Source organism: Bicyclus anynana, chromosome 9, assembly GCF_947172395.1.
Source record: "Bicyclus anynana chromosome 9, ilBicAnyn1.1, whole genome shotgun sequence".
NCBI lineage: Eukaryota > Metazoa > Arthropoda > Insecta > Lepidoptera > Nymphalidae > Bicyclus > Bicyclus anynana.
In genome coordinates, this window is record NC_069091.1 from 4,779,329 (window position 1) to 4,799,766 (window position 20,438).

Sequence of the window (20,438 nt, forward strand, 5' to 3'; positions counted from 1 at the left end):
ACGTCAAATAAAGGTGCAAGTGAGTTTTCATCACTTTGATTTTTGTCATTGTTTGTCTGACACGACATGACATCTTACGACATTGACAAATTACTCGTAAGTCCAAATAACTTGAAACGTCAATGTCAAACTTGAACGTCAATGTCAATTTAGACTATGGTCCAAAATATATTTTTTTAATACTTGCACTCTTGTTTTATTTTAATTTATCATTCCTTTATGGTTTTTTCGTGTTTTATCTCTAGAAGTTAATTTGATTTGATTTCATCCATATTAAAACATTGAATAACTCAGTTAATAATTGATAACCTGTCTCAGAATAGGAATAAAAATTTATTTTCTAACGAACAATGAAAATTGTGAGGCGTTAAAACGCGATAGTACCTTGGCAACATAGCAATTTGTAATTAGCGCATAATTTTGTACATAATAGAAAGAAAATTACTCATCGTAAAAATTAATCATCGTTACCAAAGCTTCAGTTGAAAAAGTACTTTTAAAAAAACAAAGATGAGAAAACTTTTTTAAACTTAATAAAATAGGGTAGGTATACTAGGTATCGTGCAGCGACGGCGTCACGGCGAGTCCTATTTCGCCAGTAAATATTCAAATCTTGAATCTTCAGCTCTATTGCCTCTAGGACCTAGGTCATAGCTCTATGCCCTGAAGACGTTGATAATTTGATATTCAGCTGAAACTTGTTTTGAGATGCATGTTTTAAAAATACGAATTAATTATTAAATTCCACATAGGCAGTAGTGAGTAGGTTATTCTTGTGATTATCCTATTCCATATATATCTTGTAATATTTCTCTATTATATACCTAATTTAATTCATGCTTACTATAAATTTGCATATTATTATTTATTTGAATTTTTATTGTATTAAGCATATAATTAAAAATACAACTGGAAATGATAACAAACAAAAAAATATATCTCCAGGAGTAGTAAAAAATGTAAATAGCTGTATCGGGTAAAAGATTTATAAATGAATTCCGACATTACCACCTGAGAAAGTTTCAAATTGCAAAAATGTGCTTGAAAATAACCTTATACATACCTACTTTGTTATCCAAAAATAGCGCCGAGAATTCCAATATGTAATACGTCATATCCGTAGTTAATTTTGAGTGTTGCCAGTAACAACTATTTGTATTGATTAAAAGATATATTAAAGAAATTAAAATCATCAATCAATGAAAGCTATCATAATATATAGGTAGAAATAGAACCCAATATATTTTTAGTTAAAGTTTTCATCTATTTTAGCAAGTCAATTAATTAAATTTTGAAATTTAGTAACAGTAAACATTTAAAAAAAAGAAATGTAATCGTGAACGTTCTTTGTAAATGGTCGATTTTCCTGTTTGCTGTTCTCCATTCGTCGCGAGTGTGTTAATTTTGTTAGAACTTGCGCTCTGTTCTAATTCTTATTATTTCTTAATATTAGTTAATATTATTTTATACTCAAGTATTTGAAGTTTTGCCTTTATTGTTACATTTTTCATTATTATTGCATAAAACGACTAATGTGGTACTTTTGCGTTTAGACGGGAGCCATCTTGCAATCTCTAATCAAAGGTCCTTGGCTCACAGTTTCGTTGTCTAGTGGAAAGTCGGTTTAATCAATCATAAAATAATCAAATGGCGTTAAAACGAATTAATAGGGTACGTATTCGAAGATTAAAACGTTTATTTTAAACAACGATAACTTAAAAGTGGTGTGCTATAAAACGGCAACAGACTTCGTAGTGAATGTTTCGTCATTGTGAATACCTATTATCGAAATTTCTTCTGGATATTTCTGTGTGCGTGTTGATATATTCGCAGATTAATCCCGTTTTATTGTGGAATCCCATTTTTAGTCGTGTAACGGTGACATACTGGCTTTTAGAGGCGAGAATTTTATGCACACGGCGTACATAAAATGTCGGAAATATGTGCCAATTTTAAGGATTTCTTGTCATATATTTGTCACGGGGAACGACTTTTAGTAGAGGGATACTATGTGGCGTAATATAAAACTACATTTGTGTCTTATAACGGTCCGTTGTCGTTGCTTTGTTCACCGCTCTGTTTTGTAGATGATGTGTTTGACATCTTGCTCGCCCGTATTGTTTCCTGAATCGCACATTGAACGTATTTCCTACTATTCCAGGAATTACAAGACCTGGGCAGAGATCCCCCAGCACAATGTTCCGCAGGCCCACACGGAGAAGATCGTAAGTACTTGCATTTATTGATCCTTTAAATAATTGAGTGTATTAAGTACATACGTTACGTTACGTTGTATTCGTGACTCATTTGAATAAAATACGCCTACAGCCTTTCAATTTTCAATTCATAATGTGTCCAAAAATATTTTCTTGACAACATTTTCAATTTAAAGTAACCAGGTTACAAAAATAATGATTGTCTTATCTAAATGGTAGGACTGAATGACTCATCAGCTGTTTGGCTTTGCATTCAAATATTGTTGATTAGATGATAATAGTAACAATATACAATTGTTTATTTTGTTAAAATATAACTGTTTCTAAACAGTTTATTGTTAAAAATTAAATCAGCTGTTTTAGGTACAAATTGTAATTACAATAATGTAACTGTTTATAGTACATAACTAATTAAATTTTCTTTCTACTTTACAGTCTTTCACTGGCAAGCCACAATAATGGGTCCAGTAAGTATGAGTATCTATCTATAAATATAACATAGAATATAATAATTATCATAAATTTCCTTGAACCAAAGAATATTTACATGTGGAGTGAAGCACACAAGTGTACTGATCACTTGTATTTCAATGAAGCCATAGAATCAATGAAGCAAGTTGATTATGTTGTCTTATACAGAAATAGATGTGGAACATAACTTATATAATGTGTCATTATTTTCAGGTCGACAGTCCCTATCAAGGTGGTGTGTTTTTCCTGACTATACATTTCCCTACAGACTATCCATTCAAACCACCAAAAGTTGCATTCACAACGCGTATCTATCATCCCAATATAAACAGTAATGGTTCTATTTGTCTTGATATTTTGCGTGCACAGTGGTCTCCAGCACTTACCATATCCAAAGGTACATCAAAATTCATACATGCATGAGTATAATATGACTTATAATGTTATGGCGGTCGGTTTCACCTGTATATTGTTGTTTCAGTGTTGCTCTCAATCTGCTCACTCCTATGCGATCCAAACCCGGATGATCCCTTGGTGCCAGAAATTGCTAGGATCTACAAAACTGACAGAGAAAAGTACAATGAATTAGCCCGAGAGTGGACGCGGAAGTATGCCATGTGATGAGTCAAAAGTGACATCAGCAAAACATATACACACACATCGCCACAGCCCGGGCTATACCCTTCTCTCTGTTTCTGTTCCCCAATCCCTTTTGGTCTAAATCCTTATTCAACTAAATTACTGACATTTGTGTTTTAAATCAATAATAAGGTCTTTTAGAATTGGTCTGTTATATTGTATTGTACCTTTCAATGCCAATTATTACAGCTAAGTAAAAAAAATCGATTCACATGTGCAGATAGTTTTTGTTCATCTAATGTGTAAGTAACATTTTCTATAAGAAGAAATTGTTTTCCATTTAACATTGATGTGTCGAAGATGTCTTATCGCGTACACTCTTTAGTTAAATATTAGTTAAATTTATACATTATTTGAATTTGAATTCATGTAATTCCTAAAGAATTTGTACTTTAACTAGATCTAAATTGCATTGTGAAACTGTACAATAGCCATATGTTTAGGTAATGGAGCGTTAAATGCTTGACACTTGTCCTGTCCACTAAGTTTTGTCAATGAATTGTGTATGTATAGCTCACGTGTTACGAACATTCTGGTTAATGTAAGTAAATGGGAAAACAATATGAGCTTGACGGAGTTGAATGAGTGTTAATTTTTGTAAACAAACTTTTTTTTTATAAGTTAGTAAATAATTGTAGAGTGCTGAATGGACTGACAGTGATTACAGTGGTCAGTTTTCTTTCATCCACAATATTTAATGTTTGAAAACGCTCCGATAGATGCAAGATTCAGTATAAAATTACAGTGTATCTCATAAGATGATAAGTTAAATCTAGATTTTTTCAATACAGCAATTTATTATAATTTTATCTAATATATATTGTGGTTGTAAGGATACCTGCGTTGTGATTTCCGCGAAATAAATCCTATCCGCAACCCATCCTCGTATCCGTCGTTTTATTATTATCAGTATGGCGATCAGACACCATGGCACGAGTGGCATGTGTTACTTTACAGCTATTGAGGAAGCTTTTGTTCACTTGGTTAAACACGGGGAGAGATAGTAAGTAACCTAAAGCTTTTTTCAATCTGTAATCAATCGACAAGATGTATTTTAGCTTCACTAAATTGTAAGAAACAATAAATTATTGTGTATGTAAATAACTTCGTGATCTTTATTTAGGCTACTTCCTAAATTCATTCTAAGAAAATTTAAGCTTAAAAAGTTACTCAGTAATAATAATTTACCAGTAGACTAGTAGATTTTATAAATATTTTTTAGGTACTAGACTTCAAATAGTTTGTTCTACAAAATCATTATGATCGCTGTAAAACTTACTTTTTGTAAAATAGCGTCATTGTAATTCTAATTATATCTTCTTGTTGATTGAAAAAAGGACGTGTTTAGTAGGTCATTCCCCTTTATTTAGGTCATGTGTTGAATTTTGTTTTGAGATGCGCGATTCGTCAACTAAGTTTTCAGAAATATGATAGTTACGACATTCGATCTCCAGTAGGTTGATGACTTCATTTAGGCTTATTTGCACTGCCTTACCTAGAATTTTATGCGAAGTTTTTCAGGAATATTATTTACTTTGATATCTTCCAACTGTCTTTATCTAATCAGGAAGTCAGGAGACTCATCTATTACATGTACATACCTACTGATCACCTCATATTCATAGAGGTATTGATGCTTAGTTTTTTTATAATGCCTAGTTATGAATTCAATTCTTTTAAATAATAATTAAACAAAAAAACAGACAGCTTAACTAGTTATTAAAACCACTAATATTATAAACACGAAAGTATGGGGACTGTATCACTCAGATTGATTAGGCAAAAATTTAAAGCCGAGGTACATAGATCTATATCCTGGTTTTAACATATGGGTTACTTATCCCAAAAAAATCCATGCTTCCGCTTTCGCATGATCTGTGAAAAAACTGAATTTCGCGCGGACTAATTTGCGGGCGTCCTCTAGTAAGTATAAATTAAAGCCTCAATGGCGCGGCCAAGAAGCCGGACTAAAAATAAAAGAGGTCTAGTGTTTGGGCTAAAACTGTATAATTTAAGGGGAGAATACATTGTATGTACGTTAATATAAAGAGGACATGTTTGTTTGCGCTGAATAGACTCCTATAAACTACTGGACTGGACTGATTTTAAAAATTCTTACCTTTATGATGAACAACCTATATTTTATCCACGTATTTCAACAGCAACTATGCTGGTGAAATCTCAAACCGCGTAGTCTACTATAGTTAATAAAAAAATGCCATGATATCAAATCCATACATCCGTCCACATAAGTTAAAATCGATTAAACTATCGAATTCTTCGTTATGTGTTTATTAGGTTAGCTTAGATCCCGACAAACATAAATTCGCTCTGAACACGAGGCGTATGGCTGAACAATTCGGCGTGTTGCAACATCAGATTGGACTAGAAGTTTGGCGCGGAGTATACAAAAGCATATTCACTGACTACGCGATAGTACTGTGTTAAGAGTTGAATTTTCCTTCGGAAAGGTACATGAGGTACAGGGTGAGAGAAATATTCAGTCGGTGAATTTACTTTTTAGATATACTTACCTACATAAAAACGGCAAACTAGGATGACAAAGCAGTAGACGTTTGTTGTTCAATAGGCTTGACTGCTTCTTCGTAGAAACTGGCAAATACATCTGATAGGGTTGGTTGATTAAACATCGTCATATTCACGCCCGCCAACCCGCATTTCAGTAGCGTGGTGGGTCTAAGCTCCATATCACACGAATAAGGAGGGAATCCTGGCCCTCTAATGGGCCGTTACCTTAGACCATTAATAAGAATGGTCTAAGGCCGTTACAATAGGCTGATTAGCTGCAGTCTCCCGTGATGGTAAGATCAGAGAACAAAATAAACTATGACAAAAGGATTTGGACGAGGTAGGTAATAATGAAGGACTCTAGGTAGGTACTTATATATTTATCGCTAAGTAGAAACACTAACGACAGGTACCTACCTATACCTAAAGGTTAAAGGAGTACAATTTAAATAAGACTACTTTTATTATTGTAACTCTAATTTGGTTCTATGCGACAGTTCGTCCGGAGCATTACTATTTACTATCGACGAAGCCACCAAAAAGGAAATGGTTGCAGCCGGTTCAATTGCAAGACACTTGAGGCTTAGTACGGACTTTTTTAGTCGAGTACGACCGATTTTTGGGCGGTAAATCCAAAAATTGTTCGTAGTTACTCAACTAAAATACTAAAGTAGTTCGAACGAAGTACGAACTAGGCATTACACCCCTCCCATATCGATGACGATGTGCATAGTTGATTAAAAAACGGGTAAAAATACAAGTTCTTGTATGTGTGTGTTCAGTGTTGCCAACTTTGTTGTTTTACATTTATATTTTAAAGACGTAAAGTTTGTGGTATTGTAGAGGATAATCTCTGGATCTACTGAACCGATTTTGAAAATTATTTTACTACTACAAATCCACGTAATTTGTGAGTCGTAGGCTATATTTTGTCCCCGTATTGACGCGGAAACAGGAACTACGTTAACCATAATGAAGATTGAACTATGTTAAGCTCCATTAAAAGGTCCAGTGCTGTAAACTGTAACGCGATAACAAGTATATCGTGTTAGGTAGCAGCGACACCATCATTTTGTGGTGAAACAAACACCTTGAGCAGGTCCCAGAACCCTGTCCGACATGTGCTCCAGGCACTAAACAATTTATGGTCAATAATTACACCACAAAACATTACCGCACAAAATCACTAAAGCGACTGGCAGCGTGACGGCGTTCACGTTTCCTAACAAATAACTGAACTTAAATCGTACACTTTTAATCAAAATAACCATCAGGGGTGATTAGTGATCGATACTGATGCCAAAAATGCAATGAGTAAAATTTTCGTCTGTCTGTATGTTCGTTATAGAAACAAAAACTACTCGGTGGATTTTTTAACGAAACTTGGTACAATTATTCTTCATACTCCTGGGCAGGTAATAGGAGCAGAGCAGTGAAGGGAAATATTAAGGGATACTATTGTAAGAACGAAGTCGAGGGGGCTGTCAATAATACATAAATCATTAGTGTTTATACCACCCGTACTCGAGGAACTCTTAACACATGGGTCGAAAATTAGCTTTTCAGACGGAATACACTTGACAAGGCGCAACAAAGCGGGGTTCGTTACAAATTGGACATTGTTGATATTAAAGTTTAAAATTAATTACAAGGATAACTAATCCCCGGGAGGTGAAAAGAGCATTAATGCTTTGCGTCTAGTCAGATGAAAACAGGCCCGTTGTAATAATTTCAAAAATAAATTCTAATATTTTTATTTATTTTATAATTATTAATATACAAACATTATAAAGTAGGGTAGGTACATAATTAATTGAAGGCACATATTTAATCGTACAAATTACAGCTCAGTCGTTTCCATGTTTTTGGCATTCTTCATCTGCTCGAGTTGTTGGTAGAAGTCGTAGTTTGTTTGATTCGGTTGAGCGTTCCCCTCGGATTGTATGGAGGGGAAAGCGGCTGTGGTAATGAAATACGGTTTTTCGTTGGACATGTCTTGATCTACGGCGTTTTCGTCGAGGGAATCTCTCTCTGAGTGGCTCAGTTGGTCGTCAGACTTGTACCAGTCGTTTTCGTACGCGTGAAGCCATATCGGGTTGGAGCCTTTCGTGCTGTGTTTGTTTGTGTTGGGCACTCGACCGCCAGAACTACGTATCGTCATGTCGGACTCGCCCGGTGTTGGGGATGCTGGAAATAAAATATGGTATTATAGTTTTCGTGTGGTGCTTTACTACTTAAAGGGGTGATATCAGTGGCAAATAGACGAGCGGCAAATCCTGATAATATCCTTAGCAGTTTTTTATGTTCTTTTCATCCAGGATGCACCAGATTAAGAGAGATTGTCGATAAAATTTTACAAATTTTTGCTTTCACAGTTACACACCTGGACTACAGGGGCCCCGTATCATTGATACAGCGGTAGCTAAGCCCCTAGGTGATGTTTACTACCATTAAGGCTAAGCTACGCAATGGGAGTTTCTTGAATGCCGATGACAATTTCTTTCAAGGCAAAGCAAAACAATTTAATATTTCCAATTTCAGTGATAGATTAAATAGGGCCAGAGTTAATACAATATTAGTTTGCAGGGATATACATTTGTTTCCATTGTAAAAGTACTTTCTACCGAGGTGTTGTGTAGGTAAACAAAAACGACGAGATATGAACAATACTAATAACAATACCTACACTAGACGTAATGTAAATTAGATCGAGCAATTTCTCACGAGCGAGCATCAAACCTATAAATTATCTACAAACAAAAGAGAGTGATTTGCTTGTTGGGAAAACCTCAATAGAGTTATAAATTTGTAACAGCGAAGAAGAAATATCTAACTGCAGCGTTGATAAAAAAATCTCCAAAAAATCAAAATCAAAATCAAAAATCATTTATTTCAAGTAGGCTCAGTTTACAAGCACTTTTGACACGTCAGTTGACTATTTGTAAAGATTCTACCACCGGTTCGGAAGGCAGGTTCTGCTGAGAAGATCCAGCAAGAAACTCAACAGTTGCTCTTTTGAAAAAGTCATACAGTATTATAATTTACAATTGATAACAATTACAATTTCTTATAGTTTTATTTCCTGTGTGAAGGTGGAAGCTGATCCAATGGCCTCCAAGCGCTTTTATCTTTAAGGAACTCATCAATTTTGTAGTAACCTCGACTAAGTAAATGTTTTTTAACACATTGCTTAAAGCTATGCATTGGCAGGTCCATCACAGTCTTGGGGATCTTGTTATAGAAGAGTACACCCAAACCTACAAAAGATTTTTTTACTCTTTGGAGACGATATGCAGAAATAACTAACTTATGCCCGTGTCTAGTAAGACGTGGGTTTAAATCTCCTTTTCGTTTGTACAAATTAATATTTTGTCTTACATAGACTATACTGTTATATATATATTGACAGGCTACTGTTAGTATACCTATTTCTTTAAACTTTTGACGAAGGTAATCGCGTGAGTTTAATTGATATATTGCTCGAATTGCTCTTTTTTGAAGTACAAATATAGATTGTATATTACTCCTTACTTTCAATCATTGTCAACATTAACATTTAAGTATTAAAACCAATTTTTCATTATTTATTTTATTTATTAAAACCAAAGTTACATGGAACAAAATTGGTGTTTAGGCAACTACTTTTGATATCAGGCCTTTAGACGTTCCTCAATATCGACATTGGAATTCAAGCAATTTGAGACCATAATTGTGATGTTTATTATGAGGGACACAACACTGTACCTACTCATGTATGTGCTGGAGTGGAGTAATGTCTATTAGTTATTATAGGGCTCTACACTGCAAAAAATATTCGGCGTACTCTTATCACAGACATCATGGCATGTCTAAAATTGTATAACACTATCTTAAAAATGATATTAGCCTGTTTATTAAATTTAAGCCCCTATCTGATTTCTATCGCATAGTTAAATCGCTTAAAGGCATGTCAATAGATTAGTCTATTGACTAGACATGGCCTGCCTAACAGGAGAGACCATATCTGCTATCTGTGGGCTTTTAAAAATTGGCAGATAATGGTTCTATTTTTTTTTATTCTAGATACAGGGTCGCGTCTGAAAACGATGTCACTTGATGTTAAGTGTAGATAATTTGGTTTAAGATAGCTTGCCTAGGAGATGCCTAGTCACTACTCTTGTTTTGAAACAATCTTAGTTGTAAGAATGAAGAAACAGACTTAGAAAGGGTATTCGAAACCCAACGCGTGCGTTGCGTCATCTTTTCTCATACGCAGAGGGCGCATTGTTTGAGAAAAGAAGACGCAAAGCGTTTTTTATAAGTCCTACTTACAATAAGCAGCGGCAGTGGCGGCCTTCAGTTTCCGCACAAAGTCCGCCCTCTGCGACAGACACATCATGACAACGAGCACCAACAGTATGGCTAGGAACAACGTGGTCCACACAAGCCAGTACACCGTTTGGTTGGAAGACAACGTGTCTGCGGTGAGGGGCTGGTACTCCGCTGGCTGCGTATCCAGCACGTTGAATTCCTGGAGAAAAAAAGTTTGATATGTTCGGATTTCGGATGTCCGTTTGGCTTGTTTCTGATTACGGGAAGTCCGTTTGGTTAGTATGTATAGGTAAGATGTCAAACTATTCAAGTCCCTTGGCACTCGACCATGGCGGAATTCTACAGAACGGCGACCCGTCCGTGGGCTTCCGACATTTGACAGTTTGACAGAACTGTCCCTCAGATAAACACATGAACGCGCTGTCTTTAAGCTGTCTACTGGGCAACGTTTGTCTATACACCTTACCACAACATCTAAGCCAGACTTCCAAAAGTAGACAAACTAGGTGGTATCATCATCACCATCATCAGCAATGACAGCCGATGGACGTCCACTGCTGGACATAGGCCTCTTGCATGGACTTCCAAGGCTTTGTCCTAGTACACACGATTTATTTGTCTAGTACACACGACCAAGAAATCGTCCTTTCCTTCTCTTTCGTCCCATTGAAACGAAAGAGAAAGCAATATTTCCGATTTGATCAGTATCTTTACGAGGCGTCTTTGAGGCATCTTGGCCTTCTGTACCTACTCCGACTTTCAGAGTTGAATAAAAAAAAACGCATTCAAAAAACATTAACAAGGTTGTCCTAGCAGATTGGGTCAAGAACGCAATTTTTATCAGCTTACTTTGTAATTGTAATGAAAAAGGGGAAAAACATTCGCGTCTACTTATACACCTATACATACATACGTATAACGTATACGTATATGTACCCACTTTAAAATTTATGAATCAATACCTACTGCACAGATTCGCATGCATAAATAATTAATATATGGAAGGAGTGATACATAAATAAGCACACGTCGACATTGTTATTGAAATGAGACTAGGAGATAAATTATTGTATTGATGTTTTTATCTTGTTGCTTTGTTCTAAGAGTGGCGCCAGTCAACACAATATGTCCATTATTATAAAATAAAAAACACAATACTTCTTTACATATTTCTATTTAAGGACACTGGCCTTACTTTCAGTATTTTAAAAAGCGTCAAAGTACTAAATTAGTATTTGTATAAATGACAAAAATATGACGTGTAGAAAAGTAAGACCTCGTAAGATCCTCGTTTACCTTGTACAGTCAAATACAATCTTTTTGATGTTTTTTTTTTATTCTTTACAAGTTAGCCCTTGACTACAATCTCACCAAGTGATGATGCAAAGATGGAAGCGGGCTAACTTGTTAGCATTAGGATGAAAATTCACACTCCTTTTCGGTTTCTACACGACATCATACCGGAACGCTAAGTCGCTTGGCGGTACGTTTTTGTCGGTAGGGTGGTAACTAACCACGGCCGAAGCCTCCCACCAGCCAGACCTGGACCAATTAAGAAAATCTCAATCGACCCAGCCGGGGATCGAACCCAGGACCTCCGTTTTGTAAATCCACCGCGCATACCATTGCGCCACGGAGGCCGTTTATGGCTTAAACTGCGCATTAGAAGATTTTAGGTATCAACCAGTTTGTAGGGGCGCGGCGACAGGACACACACCGCTTACTTTATGTGTGTCTAAGATGGAAGCGGGCTAATTTGTTAGGAGGATGATGAAAATCCACACCCCTTTCGGTTTCTACACGGCATCGTACCGGAACGCTAAATCGCTTGGCGGTACGTCTTTGCCGGTAGGGTGGTAACTAGCCACGGCCGAAGCCTCATACCAGCCAGACCTGGAGAAATTAAGAAAATCTCAAAGAACCCAGGACCTTCGTCTTGTAAATCCACCGCACATACCACTGCGCCACGGAGGCCGTCAAAACGGCATCTATCTTTGGACAACACAAGGTTTTTTTATTTGTCTCCAAAAAGCGCAGTTTGGAACGAACTAGCACACAGTAATAAATAGTGACGTCACAGTCGATAAGCATTGGAAATCATTAATTTTATTACCGGCAGTCCCATATCGTTATTATTATAATTTAAGTGAACATGACGTCAAAAGATAGCGTTGACATATAGAAGTTATGACAGATAATATAATATAGAAATTGACTGATACTTATATAACCTACGAGTAAATCAACGCAACTTTAAATTATTATTATACCTACTTGATCATTTAAGTGTTAAATAAGTACTTAGTTCTAAGTATCAATAATTGTAAACATTAATTATTATTAATTATTAATAAAGACATTTTTTTTAAAGATACTTTGCTTAGAATATGCTTCTATTCTAACTTATATGTACTAATATTATAAAGAGGTAAATTTTGTGGTGTTATATGGGGTAATCCCTGGATCTACTATGCACCGATTTTGAAAGAAAGCCACGGTATTTGTGAGTATCCTAGTGTCATATTTTATCTTCGTATTCCCACGGGAACGGGAACTACGCGAGTGATAATGCTTGGCGTCGACTAGCTAAGAAATAAAGCCAGCCACACACGTTCAAATTTACCGTCTAATTTGCAGAAAATGAGTGTGTCACTTATACACATATTGTGTAAGTGACATTTTTGTAGATAATAATTGGAGCAAATTGTGCAGGGATATCTTGCAATTTAGCGAGAAGATGTAATTTAAATGTTTTTTTTCTTCTGTATTATTGCTATTGCTGTACCTATGTCATTCGTTTTTTTGTTTATTTTTAATGTTGTGTTTTGTTTCGTTTTCATTTTCATTTACCTTCTTAATTAGTGTAAATGGATTTGTTCGTACTAATTAATTATAATAAATAAATAAGTGACTTACCTTAAACAATTCATCAAGCTGCTCTATATTCTTGTCAACGAGTTTCAATACTTGATCCACTTCTAACACGGAGTGATCTTCACCATTAACTAGATGCAAATACAAATCCGTCTTAGTATTGTCCACGGAGCCATCTTTGTTTTCGTGTACTCGCAAATCATCGATGTTAACTACCGAGTTAGTAACGCGAGCTAGTTGTTCACGGAAGGTGTTGACTTTGTCCCGTATCTCGGATGGGTGCGCGCGTAAAACGAAACGCACTCTTTGGTCCTCCCGGAGGAGGTATATGAACACATGGGCGACGTCTTCTAAACCGTCGGTGTCGTTGGCTAAAACCTAAAATAAAAATGACTAATAGTAATTTAATTGAAGCAGAAGTTGATTTATTAAATAACTTGCGGAGGTCCGCGATTTCAAAATCATTTAGAAAGTTTCATTTAAACACTAGCCAATTTTGCTTCGACAGTTTTAGATTCATTTGTAAAGAAAATAATACCAAAAGTAAATATAGTCCAATATTCAATAAAATCTCTAATTCAGAGCAAATTCAATCTTAAGGGTTGAGTTTAAGGTTGAATTTGCAAATGCGACTACTTGAATTGAGTGCCAAGAAGTTGTGTTTGGCACTCATTGAGTGGGGACGTTTTTTGGTCGCTGATTGTGCATCCACTTTTTAATGGAGATCGATGATACTAGTATTATAACAAAAAACAATTTAAGCTTAAAACATTCAATTTTTTTGTAAAAAACAAATACTTCCATAGTATATATACAGTACTCTTTGTGAATTGAAGTACTCTGGAGGCAACGGACAGTTAAGATATTATTTATTTACCTTAAAGTCAAAGTATCCCTTCATCCCTTTTTGCGGGTCAAAGTTGAGAGAAACAGCACCAGTGTCAACAGCCACTAAAAACGGCGACACTGCCAAATTTTCCAGACCTTCCGTCAAAGTTTCCTTCACATCACCAATCAGGTAGTAGGTAATTTTAGCATTCATACCTTCATCTATATCTATTGCCTAAAAAAATATAATTTTTAAACTTACAATGCTCTTGTCGTTCAATGTACCAAAGGAAAGCTAGGTAGGTGAGGTTGTGTTATTTCAAGAAAGATAAGCAGTTTCGTAAACCAAGTGATCTTTTATTTGATTTTGTCAAAAACATTGGAAGGAACAGAAAATCAGAAGAAATTGTATTTGCATTTGACCAGTATGAAGTTTCATTGATCTGTTTAAAAACTGTTGATTGCTTCGCGGTTTAACGATGATTAGGTAAACCACGTAGTAGTTAAAAAGCTTAATTTTATAGACATTCAGAAACGTGAGATTCATTTAGATTGGCGCTTTGGATATGTGCAATGAAATATTTAAGTGAAAGGTCTGTCTAGAGATTCTTGGTGTTTAAGATTGAATATAAATTCAATTATTCTGATCATTAATTGGTTGAGTTATTATTACATTGATTGATTTTTTAATGTTTTTATTTACATTAACAAAAAAAAAAAAAAAAAAACCAACCTTTACATGCATGAATTCAATACCAAAATCAGCTTCAGTAGTGACACCACCAGTGAATATCTTGCTCACAAATCGCGGACTGTTGTCATTGACATCGTTTACTAAGACATGCACCTTCAGAGTACTGATTCCGTGCAAGTTTTCGTCATACACTGGTTTGGCCAAACAATCCTCCGTCGCTAGTACTGTGAGCAAATATTGCGTTTTCTGTTCCCTGTCTAGAGATTTTGATGTTAACCTGTGGCAATAATTAATGTATTAGACATGATACAAGCAATGTTTTATACATAAAAGTGAAACTTTGGCTTGAACTTAAACTACAAGAATTTGGTTCATTACTTCTAAATTCTAAAAGGATCAAATCTGGTAAATAATATTGATGTTGCCATCAATTTGAAAATCGAATAACAGAAGTTTGACACCATTTTTTTGTGTCTTTATTTATACGCCCATCTCAATCAAAAGAGAGCGACTGTTTTGACTTTTGAGGCCAGTGCCTCAAATTTATGGTCAGAAATGAAGGACATGCGACTATGTCCTGTGCAGCACAACTCTGGGTTACACTTTGAAGCTGAAGTGGCAGTGGGCGGGGCACATTTTGCCGAGGCGGGGTTAGTTAGTAGTCGCAGGCATTCGCTGGATGTAGATGGCTCAGGATCGTGAAGTTTGGAAATCCGTACACAAAGTGACATAAGCCTTTTGTAGAGACTTCCAAGCTTCACGATGCAGCGGACGTCAATCGGCTGTATTGATATATGATGATGACAACAATGACACTTTAAAGTTTCTGTTGAAAGTATAGGGCTACGCACATGAGACTTAACATCCCTGCCTCAATTTTGACTTTAAAATACACATATTTTTAAATCAATTTGACTATGCGTTTCGAAAAACAGTAAAAGAATATACAATAACACTTACCTATGCGTATTCCTGTCAACATCAAACACAGCATCATCATTACCCTCCACAATATAATAGCAGACAGGCAACACCGGTTCATCCCCCCTATCTATTTCATCTCTCTCGATCACGCTTGGCAAGTATGTGGAGTAGCCCTTAACGTTCTCGGTGATGTTCAAATGTATGTGTTTGTATGGGAACCTTGGGCGGTAGTTGTCAACGTTTTGCACGTAGACCGTAAGGTCTAGGTCCGAACTGAGAGGTGTCGGCAATCCGAGGTCGTATGCTTCTATTCTTAGCTATTTAGAGAAAAAAAAAAGGAGATAATTTATATCAAATGTCTCGAACATAACTAATTTCTCTCACATTCTCTCACATCAAGAACATTCTCTTTTCTTTATCACTAAAACGCCAGTATCTGTTCCAATTGTAAAAATCGACAAATGAGAACCTTAAGAGAAATTGATGAATATTTTTAATGCAATCAATCAATACAAATTAAGGCCTAAGTGGCCTTAATCTGTATCTAACTTCCTAAATATTAGAATTGATCAAAATTATGGCACTAAACTACATAACACTCTCCTCCTCATTTCGTTTAGAAAATTCAGAAACTTTAATATCATGTTTCTGCACCGGAATCTTGAAAGAACCGGAGAGAACATCAAGACGCCGTAAAAGGTAGCATCTCTATGTGGTCTACATAAAACCACGTAGGAATGCCACCCATTATTGTATACATTTAGGGTGCCTTAAAACAAAAAAATACTTAAAAGACTTTATCACCCTACAACTAACCTGATAAGTAGTTTGTTTATCTCGATCCAGTGACCGAGCAGTCCTCAGTGCCCCGCTCGTAGCGTGCATGGTGAAGGCCCTCCAAGAGCCTTGCGCGTCCTGTCGTAGCCTATACCGGACCGCACCATTGGGTCCTATGTCTGCATCTATGGCGTGGATTTCCAAAACAGTGGTGCCTATTGTTGCGTTCTAAAAATTATTAATGAGATTCAGCAAAATATGCCGGTAATATTATGCGAATAATGAATGTTTTTTTGAAAGTTGAAGGGGTTAATACTCGTGTGTGGAATAAAATTTTAGTATATTTTTCATTTCTGTATCGTTCTGTTAAGTGGGCCCAATTTCGAACATCTCTTTTGGAATGCTCTTCCGGCGTGTGTTTCCTGTCACTTATAATTTAAACACCTTCAAAGCAAGACTGAATAGGCACCTAGGCAATCTTTTAACAGTGCGTGTTGCCAGTGATGACCTACGGATCCGAGACTTATTAGAAGGCTCAAAGTCAAAGGCGATGGAGCGAGCTATGCTTGGAATTTCTCTGTGTGATCGAATCAGGAATGAGGAGATCCACAAACGAACCAAAGTCACTGACATAGCTCAGCGAGTCGCGAAGATGAAGTGGCAATGGGCAGGCCACATAGTTCGAATAGCCGATGGAAGTTGGGGTCCCAAGGTGCTGGAATGGCGACCACGCACCGGAAAGCGCAGTGTTGGTCGACCCCCTAATAGGTGGGCCGAAGATATCAAGCGAGTTGCAGGGAATCGCTGGATGCTGGCGGCTCGAGACCATTGTGCTTGGCGGGCCATGCAAGAGGCCTATGTCCAGCAGTGGATGTCTATCGGCTAATAAGGTAAGCAAGCGCTCTAACTTAGACCGCATTAATGCTTTCTATCAGGCTTAATTATAGTCAAGCACAAGCTTATATTGCCTGTACCTGTTCCGTCAAAAAATAAAGAAAGAAAAGATCTTCTATTATTATATTGTTATCTATTGGATAGAAGCAGGCGTTACTTTGCGGAAGTTCATCATGATTATATAATGATTTATTTATTTTGCTATCATCCGCGAAAAGTCGACGAACCCATGCGACAACGTCACCCAGGTCCGACAAAATACTCTCTACGTACGTTTCACCCTGAAACCGGAGCATCCTCAGGAGATGTTGACTCTACAACATGCAAACGGTTCGTCGACTAAATCAAATATAATTATAAATCAAATCATTATATAATTATATTGTTATCATAAAAATGCTTACCTCAGGTACTTTGACAGTAACATTTTGAGGCGGGTGCACAAATATTGGCGCATGGTCGTTGTAGTCGGTGACACAGAGGTGTAGCTCTCCTCTCATCACATTGGCCGGTACGCCGAGGTCTCGCGCCTCCACTATTAAAGTGTAATTGCCGAATCTATCTTTTAGCGACTGCTTAGCGAACAGGCGACCTGTGTTCGCGTCTCCCCCAACTTGCTCGAATCGGAATAAATCTGGTGACGGTGGTAATATAATATTAATTTAATTTAATTTCAGTATTAGAAAATTTACATCCTACTAATATTTTAGACGCGAAAGTTTGTATGGATGTGTGTTTTTTTTGGCTTTGGCTGAAATTTGGAATGGAAATACTTTGGATTAACACGTAGGCTACTTTTCATCCCCGAAAATTGCATTGCATTTGTGAAAAAAGTAAATTCCACGCGGACGAAGTCTAAGTCCGCTAATAAAAAATAAATCGTTAAAGCAATTAATGTTTTCCTAAGGTTGCCTAGCTGCCTTCTAAGTAATAAGTCGCATTTTCTACCTTGCTTCTTACATAATACATATCTGTGGTATATAAATAAATAGAAAATAAACAACTAAATAATGTTGCGTGAGATTGCGCTCAAACACTAGCCTATTTCATCTAAAATATTTTTTATTTATTTATTATTTTTTTTATTCTTTACAAGTTAGCCCTTGACTACAATCTCACCTGATGGTAAGTGATGATGCAATCTAAGATGGAAGCGGGCTAACTTGTTAAGAGGAGGGTGAAAATCCACAACCCTTTTCGGTTTTTACACGACATCGTACCGGAACGCTAAATCTCTTGGCGGTACTCAGCAGCCAGACCTGGATTAATTAAGAATAACCTCAATCAGCCCAGCCGGGATCGAATCCAGGACCTCCGTCTCGTAAATTCATAACAACAATAATATTTATTCAAAAATACACATTTGGCATTTTTATTTATACATTGTCAAAAAAAAAATCAAAAATATTTAACGATAAGCCGGCATCAGATGATGGGTCTGTTTCTGACGGCTAAAGAAAAATGGAAAATTGAATGGATTTTTTCTCTTAAGTACTCATAAGCAGGTTATACCATCTGTTGTCCGCTTATCGTTGATTTTAGAGACACGTTGTACTGAAAACAGATACTGACCATGTCCTTTCCCTGCCACTAGATGAAACTGCACTCGTCCATTAGGCGTATTGTTATCGTCCGCATCTGTCGCCGATACAGAAACGATCGCTTCCCGGTGGTTGTGGAACTCTGTTATAGTGGTACATTCCGACGGTAGGTTCAGTATCGGTGGGTTATCGTTCACGTCTTCTATTTGAACACTAAAAATATATTGAAAATCTTTAACCTTAACGATTATCTTAACTAACTTAAGAACACTAACTTAACTTAAGAGGAGTGATATCATGAGATATTACGAGTAGCCTATACGATGCGTTAGCGAATTAGCTTTCAGAAATTAAAATCCTGCTAATATTTACCTGACTATTGGCATAAAAGATATGCTACTAAAAAAAGTTACGATGTAAAACGTAGTCAAATAAACCAATAGATCAATTTCCATACAGTCGTCAAGGAAAAGACCCAAATCCAAAACACTGACATTTTTGCGACATTGAATATCTAATGACGCTCACACATAACCACATCAAGTATGATAGTTTTGAGAAACCTTTGATGACTTAACCACAGCGTTAAACCGATTTGTTTGACTTTATTACTTAAAAGATACACTCAAAAAACTTTTTCTAAAAAATACAGAAATACTGTACATTTTAAGCTTCAATGTAAAACTTTAACATTCGAAACGATCATCCAAAAAAATATTAAAGTAGTTTGAACACCGCTCCGTAAATAGATGCGGTATTTATATCTTCTTTACAAATATAACTTATTTAACTATTTAAAAACTATAGAAATAATATTATTTCATATAATGTGAGATAATTTTGTCTATAAAGCGATAGCATAAATACAGCTCCCTCTTTTTCGTTGCATTGGGACAAAAGAGAGAGATGTATAGACAACATTATATTGATATATGGACTAAAGAGTTTTTCAGATAGCATGGGTACAGTGACAGTCGCCTGTATGATGTTCGTTAACTTTCAAGAATGAAACAAACTGTCACCAGTCTTCCTATATGAAATGAACTGTAGTGCATACGTTAAAACTTAAAATGAAAAAAAAAAATAACTTACATGATCTGTTTAAAGGCATTCCTGCTCTCCCCGCTAAGGTAACCAAACTGGTAATTATCCCAAGCCTCCACCACGAGGTTATAAGAAGATTGCGTTTCTCTATCCAACCAGTCAGATACTTTTAGAGCGCCCGTGTCTGCGTTTATTAGGAATTTTCCCTAAAAAAGAATAACAAAACTTAAAACACTTTGCTTTGCTTTAACAAATTGCAAAGCGAAAATAAAAAATTCCTGCCTATCTTATTTATTGACAAATATTATTTTTTACATATATAAAATAACAGTTGTCAATAAATTTTTAACCAGTAAGGTGCAATATTGTTGAATAAGCACCCTTTTAGTGAAGGCAGAGGTATACTAGTTTGTTATGTCAGTATTTGATAACGGGTTTCAAAGTTAATGGGTTTCAAGATATGTATTTTGTATGAGCCATGTAAAAGTAATTCTTTTAGGCAATAATAGTGTCTAAACAGAGGCCAGAAGATGATTACGTTTTTAGAGCGTGTTTTAAGTACGTTTCATTTTGTACACCTACCTACAGACTAAATTAAAAGACATATTCGTCTACTAAACTAAAAGACATATTCGCTACGTTTGATTTATATCAACTGTATTTTTATTTTGTCATTTTCCTCAAATTCTCTATAAT

The 20,438-nt window shown here is 36.0% G+C and overlaps 2 protein-coding genes across 2 annotated transcripts in view; one reads left to right on the forward strand and one right to left on the reverse strand.

The window, feature by feature from the left end:
• Positions 1-1,350: 1,350 nt before the first annotated feature.
• LOC112047257 (ubiquitin-conjugating enzyme E2-17 kDa) lies at positions 1,351-4,430 on the forward strand. The gene is made up of 5 exons (XM_024084310.2): positions 1,351-1,671; positions 2,162-2,225; positions 2,652-2,683; positions 2,901-3,084; positions 3,169-4,430. Exons 1-5 carry the CDS (start codon positions 1,648-1,650, stop codon positions 3,306-3,308), a joined length of 444 nt encoding a protein of 147 aa, XP_023940078.1. The 5' UTR covers positions 1,351-1,647; the 3' UTR covers positions 3,309-4,430.
• Positions 4,431-7,593: 3,163 nt separating this feature from the next.
• The window catches only part of LOC112047267 (cadherin-23), a 56,358-nt gene continuing 43,513 nt past the window's right edge, over positions 7,594-20,438 (reverse strand). Inside the window, exons 20-29 of the mRNA XM_024084337.2 lie at positions 19,791-19,948; positions 18,730-18,911; positions 17,562-17,791; positions 16,303-16,491; positions 15,523-15,803; positions 14,602-14,839; positions 13,918-14,103; positions 13,083-13,418; positions 10,167-10,365; positions 7,594-8,042 (exon numbers count right to left, since the gene is read on the reverse strand). Of these exons, the coding sequence (XP_023940105.2) occupies positions 7,696-8,042; positions 10,167-10,365; positions 13,083-13,418; positions 13,918-14,103; positions 14,602-14,839; positions 15,523-15,803; positions 16,303-16,491; positions 17,562-17,791; positions 18,730-18,911; positions 19,791-19,948 (2,346 nt within the window). The 3' untranslated portion in view covers positions 7,594-7,695. The remainder of the gene's footprint in view (positions 8,043-10,166; positions 10,366-13,082; positions 13,419-13,917; positions 14,104-14,601; positions 14,840-15,522; positions 15,804-16,302; positions 16,492-17,561; positions 17,792-18,729; positions 18,912-19,790; positions 19,949-20,438) is intronic.